At 38.1% G+C, this 22580-nt stretch overlaps 1 protein-coding gene across 1 annotated transcript in view; it reads right to left on the bottom strand.

The window, feature by feature from the left end:
• Positions 1 to 22379, bottom strand: part of LOC149233559 (ankyrin repeat family protein / regulator of chromosome condensation (RCC1) family protein) — a 118383-nt gene extending 96004 nt beyond the window's left edge. The window contains exons 1-6 of the mRNA XM_089379797.1: positions 22013 to 22379; positions 19949 to 20728; positions 3230 to 3410; positions 2825 to 3053; positions 2095 to 2234; positions 1331 to 1620 (exon numbers count right to left, since the gene is read on the bottom strand). Of these exons, the coding sequence (XP_089235923.1) occupies positions 1331 to 1620; positions 2095 to 2234; positions 2825 to 3053; positions 3230 to 3410; positions 19949 to 20221 (1113 nt within the window). The 5' untranslated portion in view covers positions 20222 to 20728; positions 22013 to 22379. The remainder of the gene's footprint in view (positions 1 to 1330; positions 1621 to 2094; positions 2235 to 2824; positions 3054 to 3229; positions 3411 to 19948; positions 20729 to 22012) is intronic.
• Between the last annotated feature and the right edge of the window lie 201 nt (positions 22380 to 22580).

Here is a 22580-nt window from a genome sequence, read left to right on the forward strand (position 1 = left end):
GTTGTGGTTTGTCCGGGAATTTCATAAAGGGAGGTGGTGTGGGAAAACATGGCCTGAGGGTCAAGGTCAGATAGGGTATCATGGCGTCTAGGAAAAAGGGCACGCCAATAATAAACTAGGGAGTTGGTCAACTAGAGTTCATTGTTTTTTCCTTATTTGACCATATTAAAAACTTTAATGCATAAGAGGTAAAGATTATAACCCACAGACATTTATTTGGATATTCTAATTAATATTTAGATTTATTCTCCAGTGTGAAAAGTATTAGTAAAGTTTATAGCCACTTAACATAAATACTAATACCTATTAATTAATGTTTATATAATAATAAATGATACATTAATTCTAATATGATTAATCTAATACTTATTTTTATAAGAATTATATAAGTTATATATTTAAAAATTTATATACATTCTTTATTTTTATATAAATTTAACTAATGTTTAAATAATATTTATAAATGATACATTAATTCTAACATTATTAATCTAAAATTACTTTTATATATACATATATATATGTGTGTGTGTTTGTGTGTGTGTGTATTCATTTTTATATAAATATAATTTTTAAAAATTATGAAAATATTTTATATTGTTTGTACTTGCCAATCCGGATCCTGGCTTTTCAAAAAACTGGCAGATCCAGATCCAAATCCTGGTAACTTAGAATTAAAGCTACAAGGGTGCCTCAGTGATGGGGTTGGAGAATCGTTATGTTGAACTACTGCTATAGTAATTTCCTATTTTTATTAACAGAGAGATGATTAGCTCCTGCAGTTTTTTCCTTGCTGTCATAACTTTCAGTGTTGTGTTTGCAGATCTAGTTCATCTTTAGTTGCTGTTTCGATAGTTGTTAATTTTTTTGCTATCCAGGATTTAGAAGAGAAGGGTCTGGACTCTGCATGCCATCTACTGAAATTTTAACAGGAAGCAGTACCTCAAAAATATCATGGAACATATGCCCTAATCTGTGGTTTATCAAACGTACAGCATCAGCACATCTAAAGAAAAGTATAGACACTCCAGATCAAATTGAGTGCCGTTAAGATTTTCAGGATGTGTGGCAGGTATTAAAGATTATTGACCAGTAATATTCAAATTAAATAAACATAACCAATCATTGAAGATTGAAATATTGTCAAATATTACAGGATTAGATATCATTTAACTACTTCAGTACCTAGGGTGATACAGCATATAATCTATATACTAAGTAAGCCATCTATATTGAGACATATGTGACTGGAGATACTTATGTATTAGCATTATTATCCATTGTACAAGCTGAAGCCAACAAGTTCAGTCACAGCTCCCTTTAAGCTCACCTCTCCATCTGAATTCAGAACCACTGTATGATACTTTGCTGCAGAGACTGCAACAAGACATTGACCTTTCAGAGAGTCAACTGCACGAGGAACAAAATTTGATGCAGAATTGGAAGTGCCATAACCAAGTTGACCTTCCTTGTTGCATCCCCATGTATAGACTTCTCCAGACTCAGTTACTGCTGCACTATGCTTATTAGCCGCTGCCACTGCAATGACTCTTGTCTTGAGAGAACTAACCCGGCGAGGTGTTGCTTGAGTATCAACTGAGGTATATCCAAGCTGACCCTCTGAAACAAGAAAAAGAAAACAAATAATCCATGACTATTTATCAACATGCAATTGAGAAGTCCTCCACTCTCTAGATCCACAAGTCCTAAAAAATGAATAAAAAACTTATGCAGAATAATTCAATCCCCTTGATCTTAAAGTAACACAATCCTCATGACTAAATATCAAAAGACATGCAGAAAATGGCAAGTCAGAACACTTCAGTTTCTCGAACACAAGAAGATTTTAAAACAGTTGTTTTAACTCTTTATAGATCGATTGAGCACTTCAGGAGATTATACCTAGTATATGCATATGTTACAAACAGAGATAGAATCTTTCAGATAATAAATAACATAAATTCATGGTCCAATAAAGTTCTAAAGAGACAAACAAACAAAAGTGTTAAGAGATAACTTAGTCTCATAATATAGGCAAATGGTCCATCTTAATGAGAGAATAAAAGTCCAAATCTAGAACGTGATGTCACATACCACGGTTTGATCCCCAAGTAAACACCTCCCCTCCGACAGTTGCAACAATAGAATGGTGCTTTGCTGCCCCAACTACTACAACACGTCGTTGTCCAAGTCCACTGAATACTTGACGAGGGGTAATCACAGCAGCTTGACCACTGAAATTTCACACTCCCAATTCAGCTTTTGAACATATAGCAAAAGCTACTCATTAATAACTTGACAATTGAAAAACAAGTAAAGTTCAAAAATATGACTGCTGTCACCTGTGCAATTTTTATTTGAATACAAAATGAAACTCAAGCCCAGCACATATCTAATTATGTAGTGCACTGCAGATGCTGATCTATCAATTTAGAGTAAGTTCAACACAATTGGTTTCGAAATAATTAAATGTTAAACTTGGCAGCCTCCTCATGCCCAGTGCAAATTGTTTGATATGAATTCATGCTGCAATGCAGTTTCTGTCCACTTGCTCCTGTCAAGTTATTTGCATTAACCATCTATACAATCTAAAACTGTCTCCAAATTTGTATTCTCTACTAGAGTCAATTACAATTTCTCATACATGGGGTAACACATACTGGATTCACGGGAGGTGAAAGCCTGGAGGTAGATTATTAGTGGCCGCATATTAGAGGATGAAAAACCCACAGAGATAGGTACCTCGCATGCCCTTTCACCAATATATCTATATTGCAAAACAAAAGCGTTAAAATTTGTGATAAACATCTAATTCATCCCATACCTGTGAATATCAAAATCAGGGTGGCCTAGTCTACCTCCCCTCCCAAATCCCCAGGTGTACAATTCACCTAAGGCAGTCACAGCTACACTATGGAACTTTGCCGCAGAAATCTCCTTTACAAGGAGACCTTGAAGTGCCTCCACCTTGTATGGTAACTTCTGTATGTCAGTATTTCCAGTTCCAAGTTGATAGTTGGCACCATTTCCCCAGCTGAAGAGATCTGTACTTCCTATGAATAGATAAGGGACAAAAATTAAAAAGTAATGTGGAGTTATTACTAAACATGGCAATATGAGTTCTTGTTAAGTCATGTGGAATTTAATTTTATATTTTAAAGCAACACTTTTCTATGAGTCAAAAAGTTCCAATTCACCATGTACTTAACAAATTCACTTAATAGCCTACCTGCATTGTTTTCATTATTAGAAAGAACCTGCTGCACTGGACCAGAAAGCAGATCAATTGGTGTTTGAGCTTTAGAATCTTCTAATGTGAGAGAGGCACCAGCTTCAATGAGCACTCCAGCCACTGCAAGATGCCCAAAATGTAGGGCCCTATGCAGACTACTCCATCCGGATTCACCATCCTGAGGAACAACAAGGATAGAATGAAAAGCATATGAGGAACAACAAGGTAGAATGAAAACCATAGCATTACAGTGCAATGTGGAAAAGAGATGTTTTAAAAATAAATGCCAGATGATATTTATAAGCAGAAAAACCTTTAAAAAGAGCAGACCAAAAGCTTCTCCATCATAGACCACCAAAGTTCAGAACTGCTTTTATCTTACTTTTGAATTAGCAAATTTCATATATCATACCAATGAGTACCAAGTATAGTTCCTATAAATGATTTCAAGTATTCAGAATTCATGACAACGCAGAAACCATTCTTCTTGACAAACTTTATCTCAGAATAAACGTTTATAAGGCCCCCAAATAAGCACTGTGTAATGACAATGGAAAAGACCAAACAAGAACATCTATCAACTAGGATTGGACCAATTGAAGAGGTTTTATGCCCAGTAATTTAATAAGCCATATGGAGATATGTAAGAGCATTGCTAGGATATTTGGTCATCCAGCTGGCTATTTTTATAGATCTTAGAAGGAAAAACAAAGACTTTTACTACACATTGAAAATTCTTCTCATGCAAAACCTTCACAAAACCTAGCATTTTGATAGTGCTGCCACAAAAACATCCTTATGGTTAACAGTTACAGAGGGAGAGCACAATGACCAGAAAGGCTTGAAAGTTGAAAAAAGAAAAAAGATTGTCACCTGAACAGATGGTGGCAATTGCAGCAGTTGGGCTACAAATATAACAGCCAAGGTCAAAATGGCTGAATGTAAGCATTACAGTACTGTACACAAAGGGCTACAGCTTAAAAAACTTTCACAAAATGGTTATAACTTCATCACCGGGACTCATTTGGAAATTAAGGGCTTTACCTGGCACCTTATGGTAACCACCGCAGCACCTCAAAGTCGGGCTCAAACTTAGTGCACCTGGAAATAAGTTCCACATAACCATATTATGAACCATATGCTACCCCTATGTTCTTTTAAAGGCACGCCAAATTTTGTAAGGCCAACAAGCTTGGGACTAAAGATGGGGAACAAAGAGTTTCACAGCACTGGCCAATGTTCCATTCCCACTGGCTTTACCCAGCACCTTAAGGTAACTGTAAGGGAAGCTGGGGGTAGGGGTCAAACTTACAAGTTATGCCACATGAAGATTCTAAGTCTGAGGGCCCCTCCTATATATATAGCCAGCCAAGGTTACTCGTGAAATTATTGAACCTAGCAAATGTTGAAGCTCCTAAGTCTAACAGTTAGAAACCCTTCATGACACATGTACTTTCTGATTTATTTCTGCCAACTTGTTCTAATTAATTAACAAGTTATTTACCATGTAAATACTGAAAATAAATACAAGTACATGTTCAACACATTACATACCATCAACTGAAGGAAACAAAACAAACACACAAGTGACACCGTTATTTTTGGACTAATGTCCCCGAAAAACCCAATGCGGGAAAACCGGTGCAGCTATCTGAGGGTTTGATTTATTAACCAGTTTCATAATACAATCTGGGTGCCAAAACCGGCTCACCCAACAGAGAAAAAATCTCGGCAGTAGTACCTCTCAGTCGGAGACAAATGTTCCGGCTGAAACCCCAGATAATCACTCTGGCAACTTCACAACTCCAATCTGCCCCACAAAACCCCAGCATCAACCTCTAGGGACAGCGTCAGCCCTTTCTGGCCCAGCGTTTGCCCAACGTCACTCTGGCTTGGCTTGCGTCAGCCTCTGGAGGCACTGCATCAGCCCTCTGGCCCTCTGCGTCACCCACGCTAGCCCTCTAAGGCACTGCGCAGCTCCTGGCTGGCTCTGCATGAACCCCTGGCTATCTGCGTCCCTTACTCTTGGCTACTACGCTGATCCTCCTGGTGCTATCTCTGCCTCTCTGCTTCTGTATTCACTGCCCCTCAGTTGCAACTTTGATCACTCTCTCGACTTCCTCAACAAACCCAGCCCCAGAAAGTCGAAATTTTGATCAACTCGGTGTGTTCTCCAAGTGACCCTCAAGCCTCCTCTTATACTTTTCTAGTTGACAATTCAACAACCGAGATTAAGTCCCTAATCAATGGCTAAGATTAGATTTGGCTTGAACCATGACTTTTGGACCATTCTAACTCAATTTTATATTAATTCACATTAATATTTTATTTTCCCTAAGTTTAGACTTAGGGACTCTATTAAAAATATCAATTATTTTAATATCTCCCAAATTGTTTAGAATCTGCCCAAACCATTTCTAGGTATTGGAGATCTCATGTGCCTTAGCCTCTCCACCAATTTTCGCAGCTAGAGCACATCTGATGTTAACCCAAATCAACACTCCCTCTTAGCGAGGACTGTGCTCTAGTAATACTCTTCTTTGAGTATCACCCTGATCATCCGGAATCGATCCTTGTGCCGATGCTAGGCCTGCTGCCCAACATTCCCTGCACTACTGCATCCTCTACTGCTACCCATGGCCCTGCCAGTGCTGCATCCGTACTGCAACTCCCTCTCATCCTGTTGCATCGTGCTGCCCATAGCACTGTCACTGCTAACTGCTGCACTGCAACCCAGTTATTGAGAAGTAAGTAACTGATCTCCCAACTCTGACATCTCTGTCAGGCTAGAGAATCCCATGATGTTGAAGCTCCCTATGTCGCTGATAAGTGCTCCCTCTCTGACCTCTGCACTACTGCAACTATTCCATGCATCTCGCACCATTGCACACCTCTCTGTGCCATCTTGCACTGGTGCAACACTCCCGTGCTTCTTGCACTACTGCCTCATGTTGTCATGGGAATCCTACACTGTAGCTCCCTCTGTCACTCCATCCGCATATGTCTCTACTGACATCCACCAGTACTGCTACTCCTCTTCGGGGCTCCCATAGCAAGGTCTAATCCAAGAGGTTGGGTACCCCGAGGATCCTGCCCCTCATCGCCTATAGTCCGTCTAACTACAGCTTGATGTCTCCCCACTTCCACTCAAGTGGTGTGTGTGCACTCATGGCACAGTCATCGTCTGTTTCCACTTCCTTCTCTACCCTTGCTGGCGCAGCCTTGGTCTCGGAGGCCTCTCCCTTGCTCTTCTTCCTTGGACACTGGGTCGCATAATGACCAGTGCCCCACAGTGGAAGCATCTGACCTTGGAGAGGTCCTTCTTCTTCTGTTTCTACTGCTTTCCCTCAAGATGCTAGGGAAGCATCCTCCTCCTCCTCCTTCTTGATTCTAATCCCCTTGTCGCTGCTTCCTGCAACCTTCTGATCTCTTCTTGGCAAAGATCCACCCACATTTCCTCCCAATCTGGAAGGGTCGCCCTGCCCAGTACGCTCTGGACAAACACCTCCCAGCCTTCAGAAACTGCGTTCAAGGTTGTTCTCACCATCAATTCTTGCTCCGACGTGGCCGCTATGGAAGTCAACTGATCCCTTATCTCCTTCAATCGACCGAGGAAAGTGTCGATCTGTTCTCCCTTCTACATCTAGTATGACCGCAGCTAATTTTCTAGCAACATCCTTCTCTGCACAGAAGTATGCTGGTACAATTTCTTTAGGGCCTCCCGCATCTCATTTGTTGGGTCCTTTTCGGCAATATGTGGTACTACATGGTCCTTGACCCCGTTAAGAATGATGCTCTTGGTCGTCGCCATTTCCTCCTCGTACTTGTCGTTATCAGCTGGGTCAACTGGGATTGCTATCGTCCTCAAGGCGAAGTGCTTGACACGATTCCTGTCTAGAACGGATAAGATTCTGGCCTTCCAAACTACGAAGTTTGAGGCTCCGTCCAGCCTATCCTAATCTCTTACCCCGTTCACTGCCATCTCGTTGCTCCTCTACTTCCCTCCTGGAAGTTCTTGGTATGACTCCCTCTGAGCCTCAATTTCCCTCCTGGAAACCCTTCTGCCAATGTCAAGATGCCCCCACTCCGATCGTTAGTGCAGCTGCACCACTGATCCGGATTTCTCGGCTAGAAATCCTCGGTAGCAACTCCCTCCTCCTTGGCCTTGCCCTGTTAGGTATTGTTCTGACTACAGTACCCCACCAGCTCCACTCTGCAACTTACCCACAGCCTCCTAAACCCCAACAAACTGAAGGTTAGAGCTCCTAGGCTCTGTGCAATCAAGCACTGGCTGAAGTGCTCCCCTAGCCAACTGTGTCAACCCTCCTGGTCTCTGCGTGGCTCTGCGTGAGCCTTTTCTGTCCTCCTCAGTCTCTGCATTGGCCTCTTCTTGGCTCAATCTTGATGACATAGGCACTGCGTCACCCCTTCCTTGCTGCTACTCTGCTAGGAACAGCTTTCGTCACTCGGGACAACTGTTTTCTGCTGCTGCTGCTTTGCTCGGTTGATGTCCTTAGTTCTCCTGTGATTCGCAACCACCCTCTAATACCATGTTGAAGTTTCTAAGTCAGAAACCCTTCATGTACTTTCTGATTTATTTCTGCCAACTTGTTCTGATTAATTAACAAGTTATTTGCTATGTAAACACTGAAAATAAATACAAGTACATGCTCAACACATTACAGATCATCAACTGAAGGAAACAAAACAAGCACACAAGTGACACCGTTATTTTTGCACTAATGTCCCGGAAAAACCCAATGCGGGAAAACCGGTGTAGCTATCTGAGGGTTTGATTTATTAAGCAGTTTCAGAATACAATCTGGGTGCCAAAAACGGCTCACCCAACAAAGAAAAAAAATCTCGACAATAGTACCTCTCATTGGGAGACAGATGTTTCGGCTGAAACCAAATTATGAATACCTCCCTAGTTAAGAGGGAGTGTTGGAGAATGTAACTAAGTTAAGTCTTCATAATTTGTACCATTATGTATTTTATGTAAAAAGCAAAAGAAAAGAAAAAGAAAAATTATTATCATTTTTCTAGATAAGCATGTTCTTCGTGCTTCTAGGTTTTGAGTCAAAAGAGTCAAAGCAGGGTTGTGGGGGAGCGGCTCCCCCCCTCGAATCACTCCCAGAGCACGCTCCAAGCATGAGTAAATAAGGAGCGACCCTGGAGCGTGCTCCAAGCGTGAGCGAATAACGAGCGACCCTGGAGCGCACTCCTGCAACAACAACAACAAAAAAAAAAAAAATCGCTCCCTGGTTTTTTCACAAAATTTGTCACAAAGATGTTCCAAATGCAAAAAAAATTCAAAGAAACAAGAGTTTTTTAGTAGGGCGGCCTAATATTCAAGCTTATGTCCCTAGTATTGATATGCAATTCATGGTAATGTTCAATTCTTAATTTATTTAAATTTTTAACATTACCATGAAATGCCTCAGGATGATTGAGAGTTCATGGTAATGTTCAATTCTTAATTTATTTAAATTTTTAACATTACCATGAAATGCCTCACGATGATTGAGAGTGGTTCCGACCTCATTGGATTTCATATGGAGAAAGTAGAATTTTAGATCTCACTCAAAATCCAACAGACTTATCAGTTTTTCAAGATTTCAGGATTGGGGGGATTGCAATGTTTCCATTGGATTTTGTCATGTACTAAGGTATGGGACTCGTATTTAATCAACAGCACCAAGCCCTCTATGTACCTTGATGTTAGTGACATTGGTTGTCGAACTGTAGGAATTTACAAGGTAAGTTCCTCAAATAGAACACCAAAGAACACCGCTCACAAGCAGATCACAGATCAATACACCAGTATTCTTGACATGGTTAAAACCCTCAAAGAGGGAAACAGTCCACAGCCTGAGCCAACGCGGCCACTTCAGGCAATTTATTAATAAAAGAAAGAAAATTTACATAAGCTTCTCTCATGAACGGTCACCCTACAAATGACCCTCCATGCTCTTTAATAGAGATCATGGACCAATTGGGTGTTAAAACATGGATCAAGTGTTGATAATACCAAGGAGAGAAATTACCGTCAAGCACTTCATGTCTAGAACATATCATGACCGTCAGATTGTAAGTTACAAAAGTAAATAGTAAAGAAACACACTTTACCTAACTCTATACTAAACCAAGTTATACTTAACTATTTCCTATGTGTCGGAATATCCTAACATCCCCCCTTAAGAACAACTTGGGATAGGATTTAAGGATGTACAAATATGACACAATAGGAGAAGGAAGGAGGCATTAGAGCGTATCCCTCCTTAGTGACAACTTCCTGAACTCCAACCATGAATCGAAGTTTAGTAAACTTCGTCTCTGTGAGAACCTTTGTAAAGATGTCTGCAACTTTATCATCGGTTGAACAATATTGCACTTCAAGAACATGGTCATGAATGAGCTTTCTGATGAAGTGCATGTGTAGTTCAATGTGTTTGTTGCATTGATGTTGAACTGGATCTTTGCATAGTTCAATGGCACTTTGATTATCACATCAAAGTGTAGTCGAATGCTGCTGCTGAAAGCCAAACTCGAAAAGGATCTGACGAAGCCACAGGGCTTCCTTACTAGCTTCTATGGCGCCACGATACTCTGTTTCTACTGAAGAAAGAGAAATGGCACTTTGTTTCTTGCAAGACCATGTAATAGGTCTAGAACCAAGAGTGAATACATAACCTTCAGTAGACTTTCGATCATCAGGGTCACCAGCCCAATCGGAATCAGTGAAACCAACCAATAGAGGAGATGCTTCTGCATTGTAATAAATCCCAAATTGAACTATACCTCGAACATAATGAAGTATTCTTTCGCTGCTTTCCAATGACTTTCATGTGGGTTTTGCATAAACCGAGCAATAAGGCCAACAGCAAAGGAAAGGTCAGGACAGGTATGGGTCAGATACAAAAAAATTTCGTACAAGTTGACGCTATAAGGTAGCATCAACTTCAAGGGAAGTACAAGTGACTGAAAGTTTGGCTCCAGACTGAAAGGGAGAAGGGGCTGGCTTACAGTCTTCCATGTGAAAGTGGCGTAGAAGATCACAAGCATACTTGGACTGGGAAAGGGAAATACCTTCCTTGGATTGCAAGACTTGAAGACCAAGAAAATAATGCAAGTGTTCTAAGTCTGTCATTTCAAACTTCTTTTTAAGGTTGGACTTCACATGGTTTATAAGGTTGGGATCACTACCAGTAAGGATAAGATCATCAACATAAAGAAAAAGAATGATAAGAGACTTACACACTTTCTTGGTGTAGACAATATTGTCAGAATGACACCTAGAAAAGCCAGTATCTAAAAGAAAGCTATCCATTTTGGCATACCAAGCCTGAGGGGTTTGCTTGAGACCATAAAGGGATTTCTTAAGCCAACATACAAGGCTGGATAATGTTTGTATAAAGCCAGGAGGTTGTTCCATATAGATTTCTTCATGCAAATCCCCATGCAAGAAGGCAGATTTAACATCCATCTAATGAACTTCTCATTTGAAAGAGACAGCAAGGGAAAGAACAAGGTGGATAGAGTTCATTTTGGCAACAGGGGAGAAGGTTTCAGTATAGTCAATGCCTTCAACTTATCAAAAACCCTTAGCAACAAGACGAGCTTTATGTTTATCAATTTTTCCATCTGGTCCAAATTTGGTTCTGTAAACCCATTTGCATCTAACAAGTTTTCGTCCCTTTGGAAGAGGAACAAGATCCCATGTATCATTTGCCAATAATGAACGATATTCTTCATTCATAGCTGTGTCCCAATCTGGATGGCCTGAAGCTTCTGCAAAGGTGTCAGGATCATAATTCGTTGAAGCTTGAGCCAGTAAAGAAGAGGCTCTATCGAACTAAGAACGTGTACGTCGTTGATCTGTAGGATCACCTGCAAGAGCACCTGCTGCATCCCAAGTAGCACGGACCCATTTTGGAAGCTGAGGAGCTGAAGGAGGATCCTGAGAAGGTGGGGGAGGATTGTCATCCTCACTAGCATCATCTGAAGAAGAAATGTTTTCAGAAATAGACAGGATAGAGAGAGGTGGCACATCTGTCGAACTAGGCTTGTAGGCCGATATATTTTCAGCAAACTTTACATCTCTTCTAATGATAACATTTTTGGACTTAAGTGGAATAAGTCTATATCCCTTGACATCTTCAGAATATCCAACCAAAATACATTTTTCACTCTTAGGTTCTAAAGCTTTATGTTTCTCATCTGGAATATGGGCCCATGCTTCACTTCTAAAAACACGAAAGTGACTTACATCTGGTTTAATTGAGCTCCATGCTTCTTCTGGAGTGATATTCTTTAAAACCTTAGTAGGAGTGCGATTTACTATGTAATTGGCACAATTAATTGCTTCTACCCAAAAATTAAGACTAAGTCCTTTAGATTGAAGCATACAGTTAGCCATTTCCTTTAAGGTGTGATTCTTCCTTTCAACTACACCATTTGTTGTGGAGTATATAGAACAGTATGTTGCATTTGAATTCCATGCTCAGTGCAAAGTTGATGAATTTGTTGTTAACATATTCTCCACCATTTTCAGATCTTAGCTTAAGAATTTGATGTCCAAATTGTTTATCAACAAAGCCCTTAAAGGCCAAGAACATGTTAAATACTTCACTCTTGAGTTTTAAGAAGTATAACCAAGTGCGTCTGGAGAAATCATCAATGAAAGTTAAGAAATACTTGTAGCTAGAGAATGAAACAACTGGAAGTGACCACATAAATCACTATGCACAAGTTGTAAAGGGGCTGAGACGTGCCAAGAGGCATGTTTTTCAAAACTATCCCGATGATGTTTTTCGAGTACACATCTGGAACAAACACCATCTCTGCAAGATACCATAGGAAGACCTGTCACCATATTTTCTTTACATAGATTTTGAAGGGAGCGATAGTTTAAGTGACCAAATCGCTTATGCCAAAGTTTGCTCACTTCATCATTATGAGCAACAAATACCGAAGGAAGAGTTGATGACCCAAAGTTGTTAAACTTATACAACCTTGTAGAATCATCAGCAATTCCAATAGCTAAAATCTATCTAGGATCTCTTAGGTCCTTAATTACAACATCATGAGGTGAGAATTCAATGATTTTACCTTCACTTGAATGAGTTATCTGATATACAGATAGAAGGTTGCAGGATAAGGTTGGAACACATAATACATCATTAAATTGACCATTGTCTAGATGAATAGTTCCAGTCCCTACAACACTAAGAGATCTATCATCACCAACATATATATTTTTGGTGTTACAATCATTTAAAGAAGAAAACATGGCTTTGTTTTTGGCCATGTGATAAGAAGCTCCAGAATCAATGAGCCACTCATGAGAATGAGAAGAAGAAGATACATTTAGCGCATAACTCGACCGAGATGCTTGACAACCACATGCAGAAAGTGCAGTTCCAGAAGATGAAGTTGAAGTTGAAGAGTGCTCCAAATGAATGTTATGTTTCTTCATTGCTGCTTCCAAGGCTTCCGTCTTCTTAAAGCATTTGGATTCTAAGTGGCCATCTCGATTACAAAAGTTGCAATGTCTATCAGTCTTCTTCCCTTTGTTTTATTTGTCGTATCATTTTGTTGAATTGATTTTTCATTTTGAGACTGAAATTGCTTAGGACCCTTGTTTGGTTTAGGACCATTCTTTTTAGAATACTGCTTCTTAGGATTCTTTGAATTTGGTTGCTGCTAGGCGACTAAGGCTTTCTTAAAAGAGTTTCCAAGATTAAGAAGACCAAGATGTAAGAGTTTTTCTTGTTCTCTTATTAAAGAAACACAAAAGGCATCAAAAGAGGGGGACTTGTAGTCTTGTCCTTGAGAAATAAATGCTTCTCTAGTAGAATGGAAGGTGGAAACAAACACAGAGTAGGCTGGTCCCAACTTAATAAGAATGGAATAGATAAGGCTACCATCTTCTTTATTAAACTTAACACCTTCCAAGAGAAGTCTAAGGGTCTTCAACTTGGACAAAAAGTCTTCAAAGGAAGAAAAATTATTGGGGTCCAATGTAAGCAACTCATTTTCAAGTTGATGGGCTCTAATTTCATTTTTAATTCCAAAAACTTTAGTGAGTTGTTTCATTGCTTCAGTAGGGGTATCGAGTTCTACGATATGGAATCTAAGGTCTAGAGAAATAGACATCCCTATCAACCCACGTGCTTGATCTTGCCTATTTTCCCATTTGGCTGTCTTATCTTCATCTTTAGGTTTAGTTTCTTGCCCTGATGCTATTTTGTAAAGACCTTTACTTCAAGTAAATACACAATGTATGACCACCATTGGAAGTAGTTGGTGCTGTCAAGAATAACTTGGCCTGGACTTTCCATTTTAACAAAAACTGAAGCTGTAGATGCTGAAACTAAGTGTTCCGATGGAAAGATCTTGAAAAATTAGGTTGATTCAAAAAAACGGCTTCGAAAACGGTTTCTGAATGAAAAAGTTATGGCTTTTTGAATAAAAGTTGTTGAAGATGCCGACGAAATGCGTGAATGTGCGGAAGTGAATGATAATGTTATATTTAAAAAAAATCCCCCCCTTTCCAAACTTAATCTAATTAGCTCACTTTGAAAAAAGATTTTATGTGACCCACTTTTATAAATAAGTGAAAGCCACTTTTACAATGGTACTTTAGGAGCTACTTACTAAATTGTAACTTAAATAAAAGAGAAAGAGACTTTAGAATCATAAGTGACTCATTTTTTATAATGGGTGAGAATACTTTTACATAAAGTAACTTTAAAACATAAGTTACATATGCTTTTTGAAAAAGTAACTCAACAAAAAGAAATACTTGAACCCAAAACCTCTATTCTCATAAAGTAACTTTGGACCAAGTGAGCTAGTTTAAAAGGTAAAAAGGAAGGGGGGGTTTTCTTCTTTTTCTTTTTTTAGTCACTGCAGCTTTGGGGTGCGTGCTTACTTGAAAAATCTCTTTTTGCCTACAAAACAAAAAACCACACAACCCAACACGGACATGCAAAAAAAAAACCAAACCTTATGGCTTGAAGTTAGCTTTCGCCGTAAACTAAATATTTTCCTCAATATTTCTGATTTTTCGAGATCACACTAAGGTGCGGCTGAAAAGAGCATACGCATGAGAAAAATCCTTCATTTTTGTTTTTGATTTGTCCAGATCGCACAGAATCACGGGGCAAAGTGCATACGCAGAAATGAAAGGTATAGATCCGGTAATAAAAAACAGAGAGCGAAATAAACAGAGAGATGAATAACTAAAACTGCAAATAGAGACTGTATACCTCCAGATCTTAAAAATGACATAGCTAGGGCTACTAGAAACCTTTTCGCGTGAAATGAAAGTGGTTCCTCACTGGAACAAATGCTCCTAACACAATAAACCAATCCTCTCGACCCGAAAGCGGTCAGAAACAGTAGATCTAGGACACGACAGTCAGATGCAGTTGTACCGGCTTCTCATTTGGATCACCAACGGATGCGGCCCTCAAATAGCTCTGATACCATGTAGGAATTCACAGAGTAAGTTCCTTAGATAGAACACCAAATGACACCGCTCACAAGCAGATCACAGATCAATACACCAGTATTCTTGACGTGGTTAAAACCCTCAAAGAGGGAAACAGTGCACGACCTGAGCCAACGCAGCCACTTCAAGAAATTTATTAATAAAAGAAAGAAAATTTACATAAGTTTCTCTTATGAACGATCACCCTACAAATGACCCTCCATGCTCTTTAAATAGAGATCATGGACCAATCAAGTGTTAAGCCATGGATCAAGTGTCGGTAATACCGAGGAGAGAATGAACCGTCAGATCACTTCATGTCTAGAACATATCGTGACCATCGGATTGTAAGTTACAAAAGTACATAGTAAAGAAACGCACTTTACCTAACTCTATATTAGACCAAGTTATACTTAACTCTTTCTTATGTGTCGGAATATCCTAACTTCACTCCTCTATCATGACCCTACTAAAAATGTACCCATCACTCAAACAAAATCTTGACTTGACATGCTACATTTTTTCTATCTTATTTTAATTGCTTAGAGGGTGATATTAATGACAAAGATCCCAAGATAGGCAATGATTTTGATGATATTTAGATATTTATTGTAGCATGATTTTTTTGGATGCTAGAGGCCATCTAGAGCCTATTTGTTGATGTATTTTCGGTTCATAGATTGATTTCACTCGATGTTTTTTGGTTATGTGCACCCTCACATGCCATATAAATGAGAAATTGTAACTTGTGGATGTTGTTGATGAAGATTATAACTTCTAGATGATTGATGTTAATGGTTTAATCCATGTTTTTATGCTTTTCATATCTAACTCATCATTATAGATACTTTTGTTGACATATATGCATCAAAATATATACTATATAAAAATTCGCTTTAGACACGAGAGCTTTTGAAAATGTCACTCCCCACTCCCGCTCCCAAGTAACCTTGAGTCAAAGTCCTATTTTGGACCTATTGTAAAAGAAAAAGAAAATTTTAGATATAATTTTTGGGACAGAAATCCCTCTAGATGCCAAGTCGGCCTACATAACAAGTCGCCCTTGTCCCAATGGGCATGTATATTCGCACCCCCTCTAAACTATATAAATAGAGGGAAGATGGAGCTCATTTGGACACACATTTGGATGGATTCTTGGTCTAAAATATCGCAAACAAGGGCAGAAAAGAAGTAAAAGACCAAGTCTGGAAGAAAAGGATTTCTTCTTGGGGCTAGGGTTTGTGGAAGATCTATCTTGGTTTGCCTCTTGTTGCTGGTCTCTTACTGATGAATCCACTGAAAGGAAGAAAGGTCTGTCTTGGCATCTAGTGGTGGGAATTTTGTGGTCATGGGTCTTGGATATCTCATTTGATTTGATTCTATAAAAAGAGTTTTTTTGGGTTTTCCCCTATGAGGGGTTTTGTCCTAGCTTGGAACCTATATCTAGTTTTCTATTGTCTTCTATGATCTTCATGTTTTATGGTAATTGCTTGATGAAAGAAGAAAACATAATAATAAAAATGATAACAGTCTCACAAGTAATTATCATGTCATGGAAATTTGATAATAAGTTAAAAACCTCCCAATTTCCAACACCTACACCTCTCATATAGATAGTAGAAGAAAGTAGGAAGTGATTTACACAAGTCTAAATACACTAGTCTAGATCCATCTTAACTCTGGATCTACCAAGCACCGAGAAGGATCAAATATCTTTTCACTCTAAAAGAGGTTTGTATATCAAGAGATTTAATCCCTCTAGGCACTTGGTAGACCCAAAGTTAAGATGGATCTAGGCTAGTTTAATTTCCACCTTTAAATAGGCTATATTCTAGATGAATACCATGAGTCAATACCATGGGCCATTTTTATTTTTATTATTGTTTTATTTTTATAGATTTTTTTTATTTTGTTTTTTTTATTTTTTATTATTTTGACCTAGCTAAAATATTTACATTACATTATATTAACCATTTTATTTCATTTTATTTTTTTAATTTAATTATTTTATGTAATTTGACTTGGTCAAAATGTTGTATTGATAATTGTAATTATTAATTTATTTTATCTAATTTTATCTTTTTAATTTAATTTAATTTTTATTTTATTTTATTTCGACCGACTCAAAATGTTTACGGTCATTCCAACATCTCCCCATACATGTTTGCTTTCAGATTTAATTTAAAGAGTGTTATAAAATTAAATTAAACTAAAACTTTTAAAAAATGTTGACATACAATCTTTCTTACATTACATCTAAAGCCTACACATCTACCTAATATTGGGTTGTAGAGCGCCTCTCGGCACAATTGGACATCAAAAGATAAAATGAACTTATATTTTAGCTTAGGAGAGCATAATCTACAATTTTGCAAATTTGGCTCTATAAAATGATGAGTTTGAATTTGAAGCACGTTTGAACACACTCAAGGTTGGCCCAAGGGGCCTCCTTGGCCTATGTGATAGGTCCCATGTAAATTGGTGAGTGACAGGTAAATGTGCTTATCTACAATTTATAGATTTGTCCATAAGTAGTGATCCAACTCAAGAGAAAGGGAGTGGCTAGAAGAGGGCCAAATAGCTTGAATATAGCACCAATATGCCTTATCTTTAATTTCCATTTTTATTTCCTTGGAGGTCAATAAAAGAGTATAAATGGAGAGCTAAGTGGGAGGTAGTCTATCAATTTGAATTCAATAACATTATAATCATTTTGGTATACCAACGCCAATTATGCCCCTTAATGGAAAACAGCAAGAAAATTGAAATGAATGAAAAAAAAATTGTCTCTTCCAAGTTCCAATCGTTGTTTCAACCATATTCCTAATATGGCAAAAGAAAGTAATCATATCTAAAAGAGTTCTTAGAGGCAGTGACAAAAAACTGGGCCAAAATCATGGAATTTCTGAATAGCAGTGCCCTGTGCCCCTTTAGTTACAACTTACAAGACACCTAGTAATGTCACTTCCACATCATAAAAGTATACACATTAATCACTACAACAATTAATGGGAATTGTCAATTGGATTAATCTCAGATGGTTGGGACTCGGGAGGAATATTGTTATCCTCCCCATCCAAGGTTCAATTCCTGCAAGTAGCATTTTGAGCATATTTAGTGTATTGTTGTAATGGCTTCGAGCCTTATTCTTGAACGGCCTTCAGCCCTGAAGAATATCTTACCGTCACCTATGGGCTGGAGTGTCAGATGCTTGCTTACATGGGAAAAAACAATTAATGGGAATATAAGTCTTTTGAAACATTATCAAGTCTACAAAAGAAAGTCTGGGCTTTTTTCTTGTCCACAGCTCCAAAATTCTGCAACTCAACTTCAGCATTTATGCTACTCAACTGAAGACCTTTGAAGCTTATAACGTCCACTTTGGCATTTCTAGTTGAAAGACTCTTAAAGTCTGAAACTGCATTTCATATTTGCAAGTAGCTCAGTCTATAAGGAGACGTTGCCCATTTAATGTAGATAAACTATCAGAAATCAACATAGCTATTAGCTCTGTGTGTGGAGTTCATAGCTTGTTGGGCCCAGGAAGAACTTTAAATGAGATCATCTTAAGACCAACTGCAGGAGCTGGTGAAATATGTCTGTCAATGCTTTTTATCTGCAAAATGGAGATGGACCATTCCAAGGCCATTGCCAACTCAAACAGTGTTTTAAGGCCTAATGCAGTAAAACACAAAAGAACCATCCATCCATATATACAAGAAAGGATGAGAGCTAACAAAATGATATGAAAAAAAAAATTCTATCGTTTATTGGCAGACAAAACAATCCAATCAATCGGAGCACTATACCAGATTAAAACAATAGAGCTTTTATCAGTATACTATAACTTCTAAAATAGATGTAAACTAAGTACCCAAAAAATAAGTTCGTGTTCATGACTGCAGCAAATTACATTTTATAAAACTATTATTGCTTCAAGAAGATTTCCCATCAGAATTTACCTAGTGCTGCATAAAGCCTCTGTGAATGCGCCTCATAACAGAGCTGTTGAATTGAATCAGTAACACATCTCAGTTAGTGCTGTCCATAGCCAGTAGTGCAAAAGGAATTCATTTTAGGGATATCCAACACTCCATTCTTTACCAAACTCTAACAAATTAATTTTGATTTCACGCAAGATCTGTTCCCTCCACTAAGAATTCGTGATTCACTGATTTGGCACTTATCATGATGTATGGTATGCTGTAGGGATGATATTTCTTTGCTATGGTCTTTCACCTTATTTGTTGGTTTAAAATAACTCTATAACACCTAGGACCTTGTCTACTGTTACCTAATCAGGGTTCCATAGGATCATGAAAAAAAATAATGCTGTCTCTCTACATTAATATTGTCTACATTGTGCAGAACTTTCTTACTTCTAAATATAAAACACACTTGTAAGTTGTTAGCAAGATCATGACTTAGGCTTACTAATGTATACCAAAGAATTAAATTATGAATTTTCTGCCTATCCTTGCAGTCACCTGAATAGCAGTTGTGTGATAGAGTCTATTCCTTGACAAATTAAGATCTCAATGTGTTCCATACCTACAAAAACTCTAAAAGAGGCATAATCAAACAGAAAACTTAAATCTATAGTGAAGCTTATACCTACCTCTCTTACTTTATAAATAATGCATTAACTCTGACAAATTACAAACCACTAGCAAAGATGATCCCAACAATCAGTGACTTTCCAAGGATGCTTACATCAGTATCAACCAAATAAATTTAAGGTCCTGAAAGTTTTCTCTCTTTTTTTAAGCATTAAGTGAATAAAAGCCTCGTGTGAAATTAAGGTGAGAGGTAAGGGAACATAGACATTTCTTCTGACTATGAAGGAAACTTTATTTGCAAAACAGCTCATGTATAAATTTTTATATAACAGCACATTTTTTTAAGAAACAATCCTTGCGACATACCCCATAAGGGTAGCTCAATTGGCAATTGGAATGTTATGAATTATTATGTAAACCATGAGATTGAAGGTTGAAATCCCCATGGGTCAATCTAACAAAAAAGAAAACGAGACAATCCTTGCAACACCCAACATAAAGGTATAATTGTCAGGACCAACATACATTCAGAAGGGATAAAAAATCTCACTAAAACTGGAACACTTTCATAACCATATTTCCTACAGAACACTCATCCTATTGTTTATTGGTTTCACTGAAACGTTAATAGGCATTTCACGTATGGGAGAGTTAATATACCCTGACGTTTGGATCAGCCCCAGCAGCAAGCAATCTCCTGACTATTGGCACATGATTTCTCCAAACTGCAATGTGAAGAGCAGTTGACCCAAATGTGTTCTTTGTGTCGATGTTTCCACCATTTTTCTTTAATGTCACCAATGCAGAATCTACACCAGGGATTGACCCTTCTCTAGTAGCAGACCACAAATCTTGGAGAGAAATGCTTGATGGTGATCGGCGGGGGGTTGTTTGCTTCAAATTCCCTCCCAGTTGCAAATGTGAGCTCTCCATTTACAATGTTAAAACACGTTAAATACAGGCAATCTATTCAATAAAATCCCTCTTTACCACATTTCCAAAGGTACTCTTCTGTGGAATGTCAGCCAGTATAGAATTGAATCTTAGGTGATAACAAATGTTGAACAGATTTCTGCCACGGATTCAGGAAGAAAACTGCTTTTCCCAACGTTAACATAAAAAGCAGTAACATACCAGGTGTAAATAACTGCTATGCAACCATTGCATCTTCTATTTATAGCTTGAAGGTATCCAACTACTTAATCACGATAATATTACAGGTCCATCTTTGTCGATATCTTGGTTAAGAAAATAAGAACATAACAGGAGCCATTTACAAATTCCCACCGATCCTCTCTTGAAGATTTTCATTACCATGCAATGATCATATTTTACCACGAAAATAGTTCAAGCACTCCATTGAGAGAATGTCACGCACGAGCCTTCGGGCTGGTTATCCATTTAAAAGGAATCTAGGTCTTGATCACAAGTAACAGCCTCCTGCAGCAGTTTCAAATATATTACATATAGTCAGAAAATCTCTCGCCTGGATATGCACAGGATATGCAAAATATCTCCCATATAGAAGTGCTCCAAGCATCTGTACTTTACAATATAGTTCGAAGAAACTGGAATGAGTTTTAAACAAAAAGTACACAAGATTTCCAATCTTATGCTCTTTGGTATGAGTTCGATCTATTCTCGGAGAATCAAAAAAGCATATCAAAGAATACTGAAAAGGAGCCAGCAGTTATAAAAGACAATAATTCTAAGCACAAAAATAGAACAAACAAAATGACAAATACAACATCTTTTCACAGCATCGATGAAATGGTTCACCTAACAAGAACTTGCATCAGTGAATTAAAAGACGTGTCCTAATATTCTAAACCGATCCAAGAGCCAGCGGATTCGACACTCGAAAGTGTTCTATTCAACCGTGTGAAGATATTTGAAATTCTCCTTTGTCTAGTTAACTTGATGAATTGGGTCCATATGTTTCGTTTGTCAGGCTTTTTCAAATTAATAAAATTCTATTCTACTCAAATATTTGAGAAATATGTGATCCTATAAGCGTTCACTCGAACTGAATAGCGGAAAAGTTATTCAAATATTTTATTCTACTGAAATATTTAAGCAATCTGTGATCCAATAACCTGCCACTCGAACGAAGTAGCACAAAAACAATTATTCTTCATGCATGTAACATTAGATGACTCGTTTCCAGGACCCTGGTTAGGATTGTCTCCAATCTGAGATAGGGGCTGACTAGACTGTGGAGATGATGATAAACCGAGATTTCAGAGATCAATGACAGACCATAAATTCGTCCATTGCGTTCTCTGGATCCAAAATCTGGATATGCCCACATCTTTCATTAAACTTAGGGCTCACATTATGAGATACGGCCAGGGGAATGATATCAACAATTATCAAATTCAACCACATGAGCTGAATTTCGATGTATGCAGGCTATAAATTATTGTTATTTTACAGTTCTTCGGTAACCTGGACATAAAAATAAAAATTTCTGAAAATATTTATTTCCTTTCACATATTTATTTCCTTTCACAGACTGGTCAAGTCCCGGAAACCCTATATTAAGTCCTGCCCAATACAAGAACTTCGGTACATAAAACATACAGTCTGCGGTTGCAAAAGATTCGGGCCTACATCATAAACATGCGAGTGCAGACAAAAGAATTTACAGAAACGTCATAAACTTTCACATGGCAAAATTATAAGTCAATAAGAAAACCAAGATCTGACAGATTCATGTCTCACCTTCGGAGAAGTAGACAAACCGAAAGATATCGGAAAGGCGAATTAGAGATCAGCCGAGAAAATGTATGAATGATTATCACGTTGCCGAATTATAAAATGGGGACGCCATTCTTTCTGGAATTAAATGAGGGGAAAATTGTGAGAAATTCAAGCTGAGGGTACCTTGGGTAGGTCTTGCAGATAAAAATATATGGTTAACAGGGAGAAATAAAGGAAATCATGTGAGCATCTGCCGCCTGCACCTGGCACTGCGCCGCGCCATTTGCAAGAAATGAGACAGCCTATAGTAATATTCCATAGCATATTATATACGATTCTGTTGCTGCTCCTCTCTTTCTTTTCTTTCGCTTCGCTGTTCATAGTTGCTTGTGTTTGTGGTTCCGTAAGATATTTGTGTCCCTTTCTTGCGGTTAAAATGTTTGTTGTCGTATCAAACTTTCAACATCTTTTTGTTTTGCTATTAGTGACGTACAGGGTAGAACTTCAAAACAAAAAGTGGTTAATTTTGACGGTTCAAACAATTTTCATAATTAAGTTATGATAAATCATGTTTGTTGGTTTAAAGTGG

This window comes from Pinus tabuliformis, chromosome J, assembly GCF_031772625.1.
Source record: "Pinus tabuliformis cultivar Carrire ecotype Pingquan chromosome J, CPIR1, whole genome shotgun sequence".
NCBI classification, from domain to species: domain Eukaryota; kingdom Viridiplantae; phylum Streptophyta; class Pinopsida; order Pinales; family Pinaceae; genus Pinus; species Pinus tabuliformis.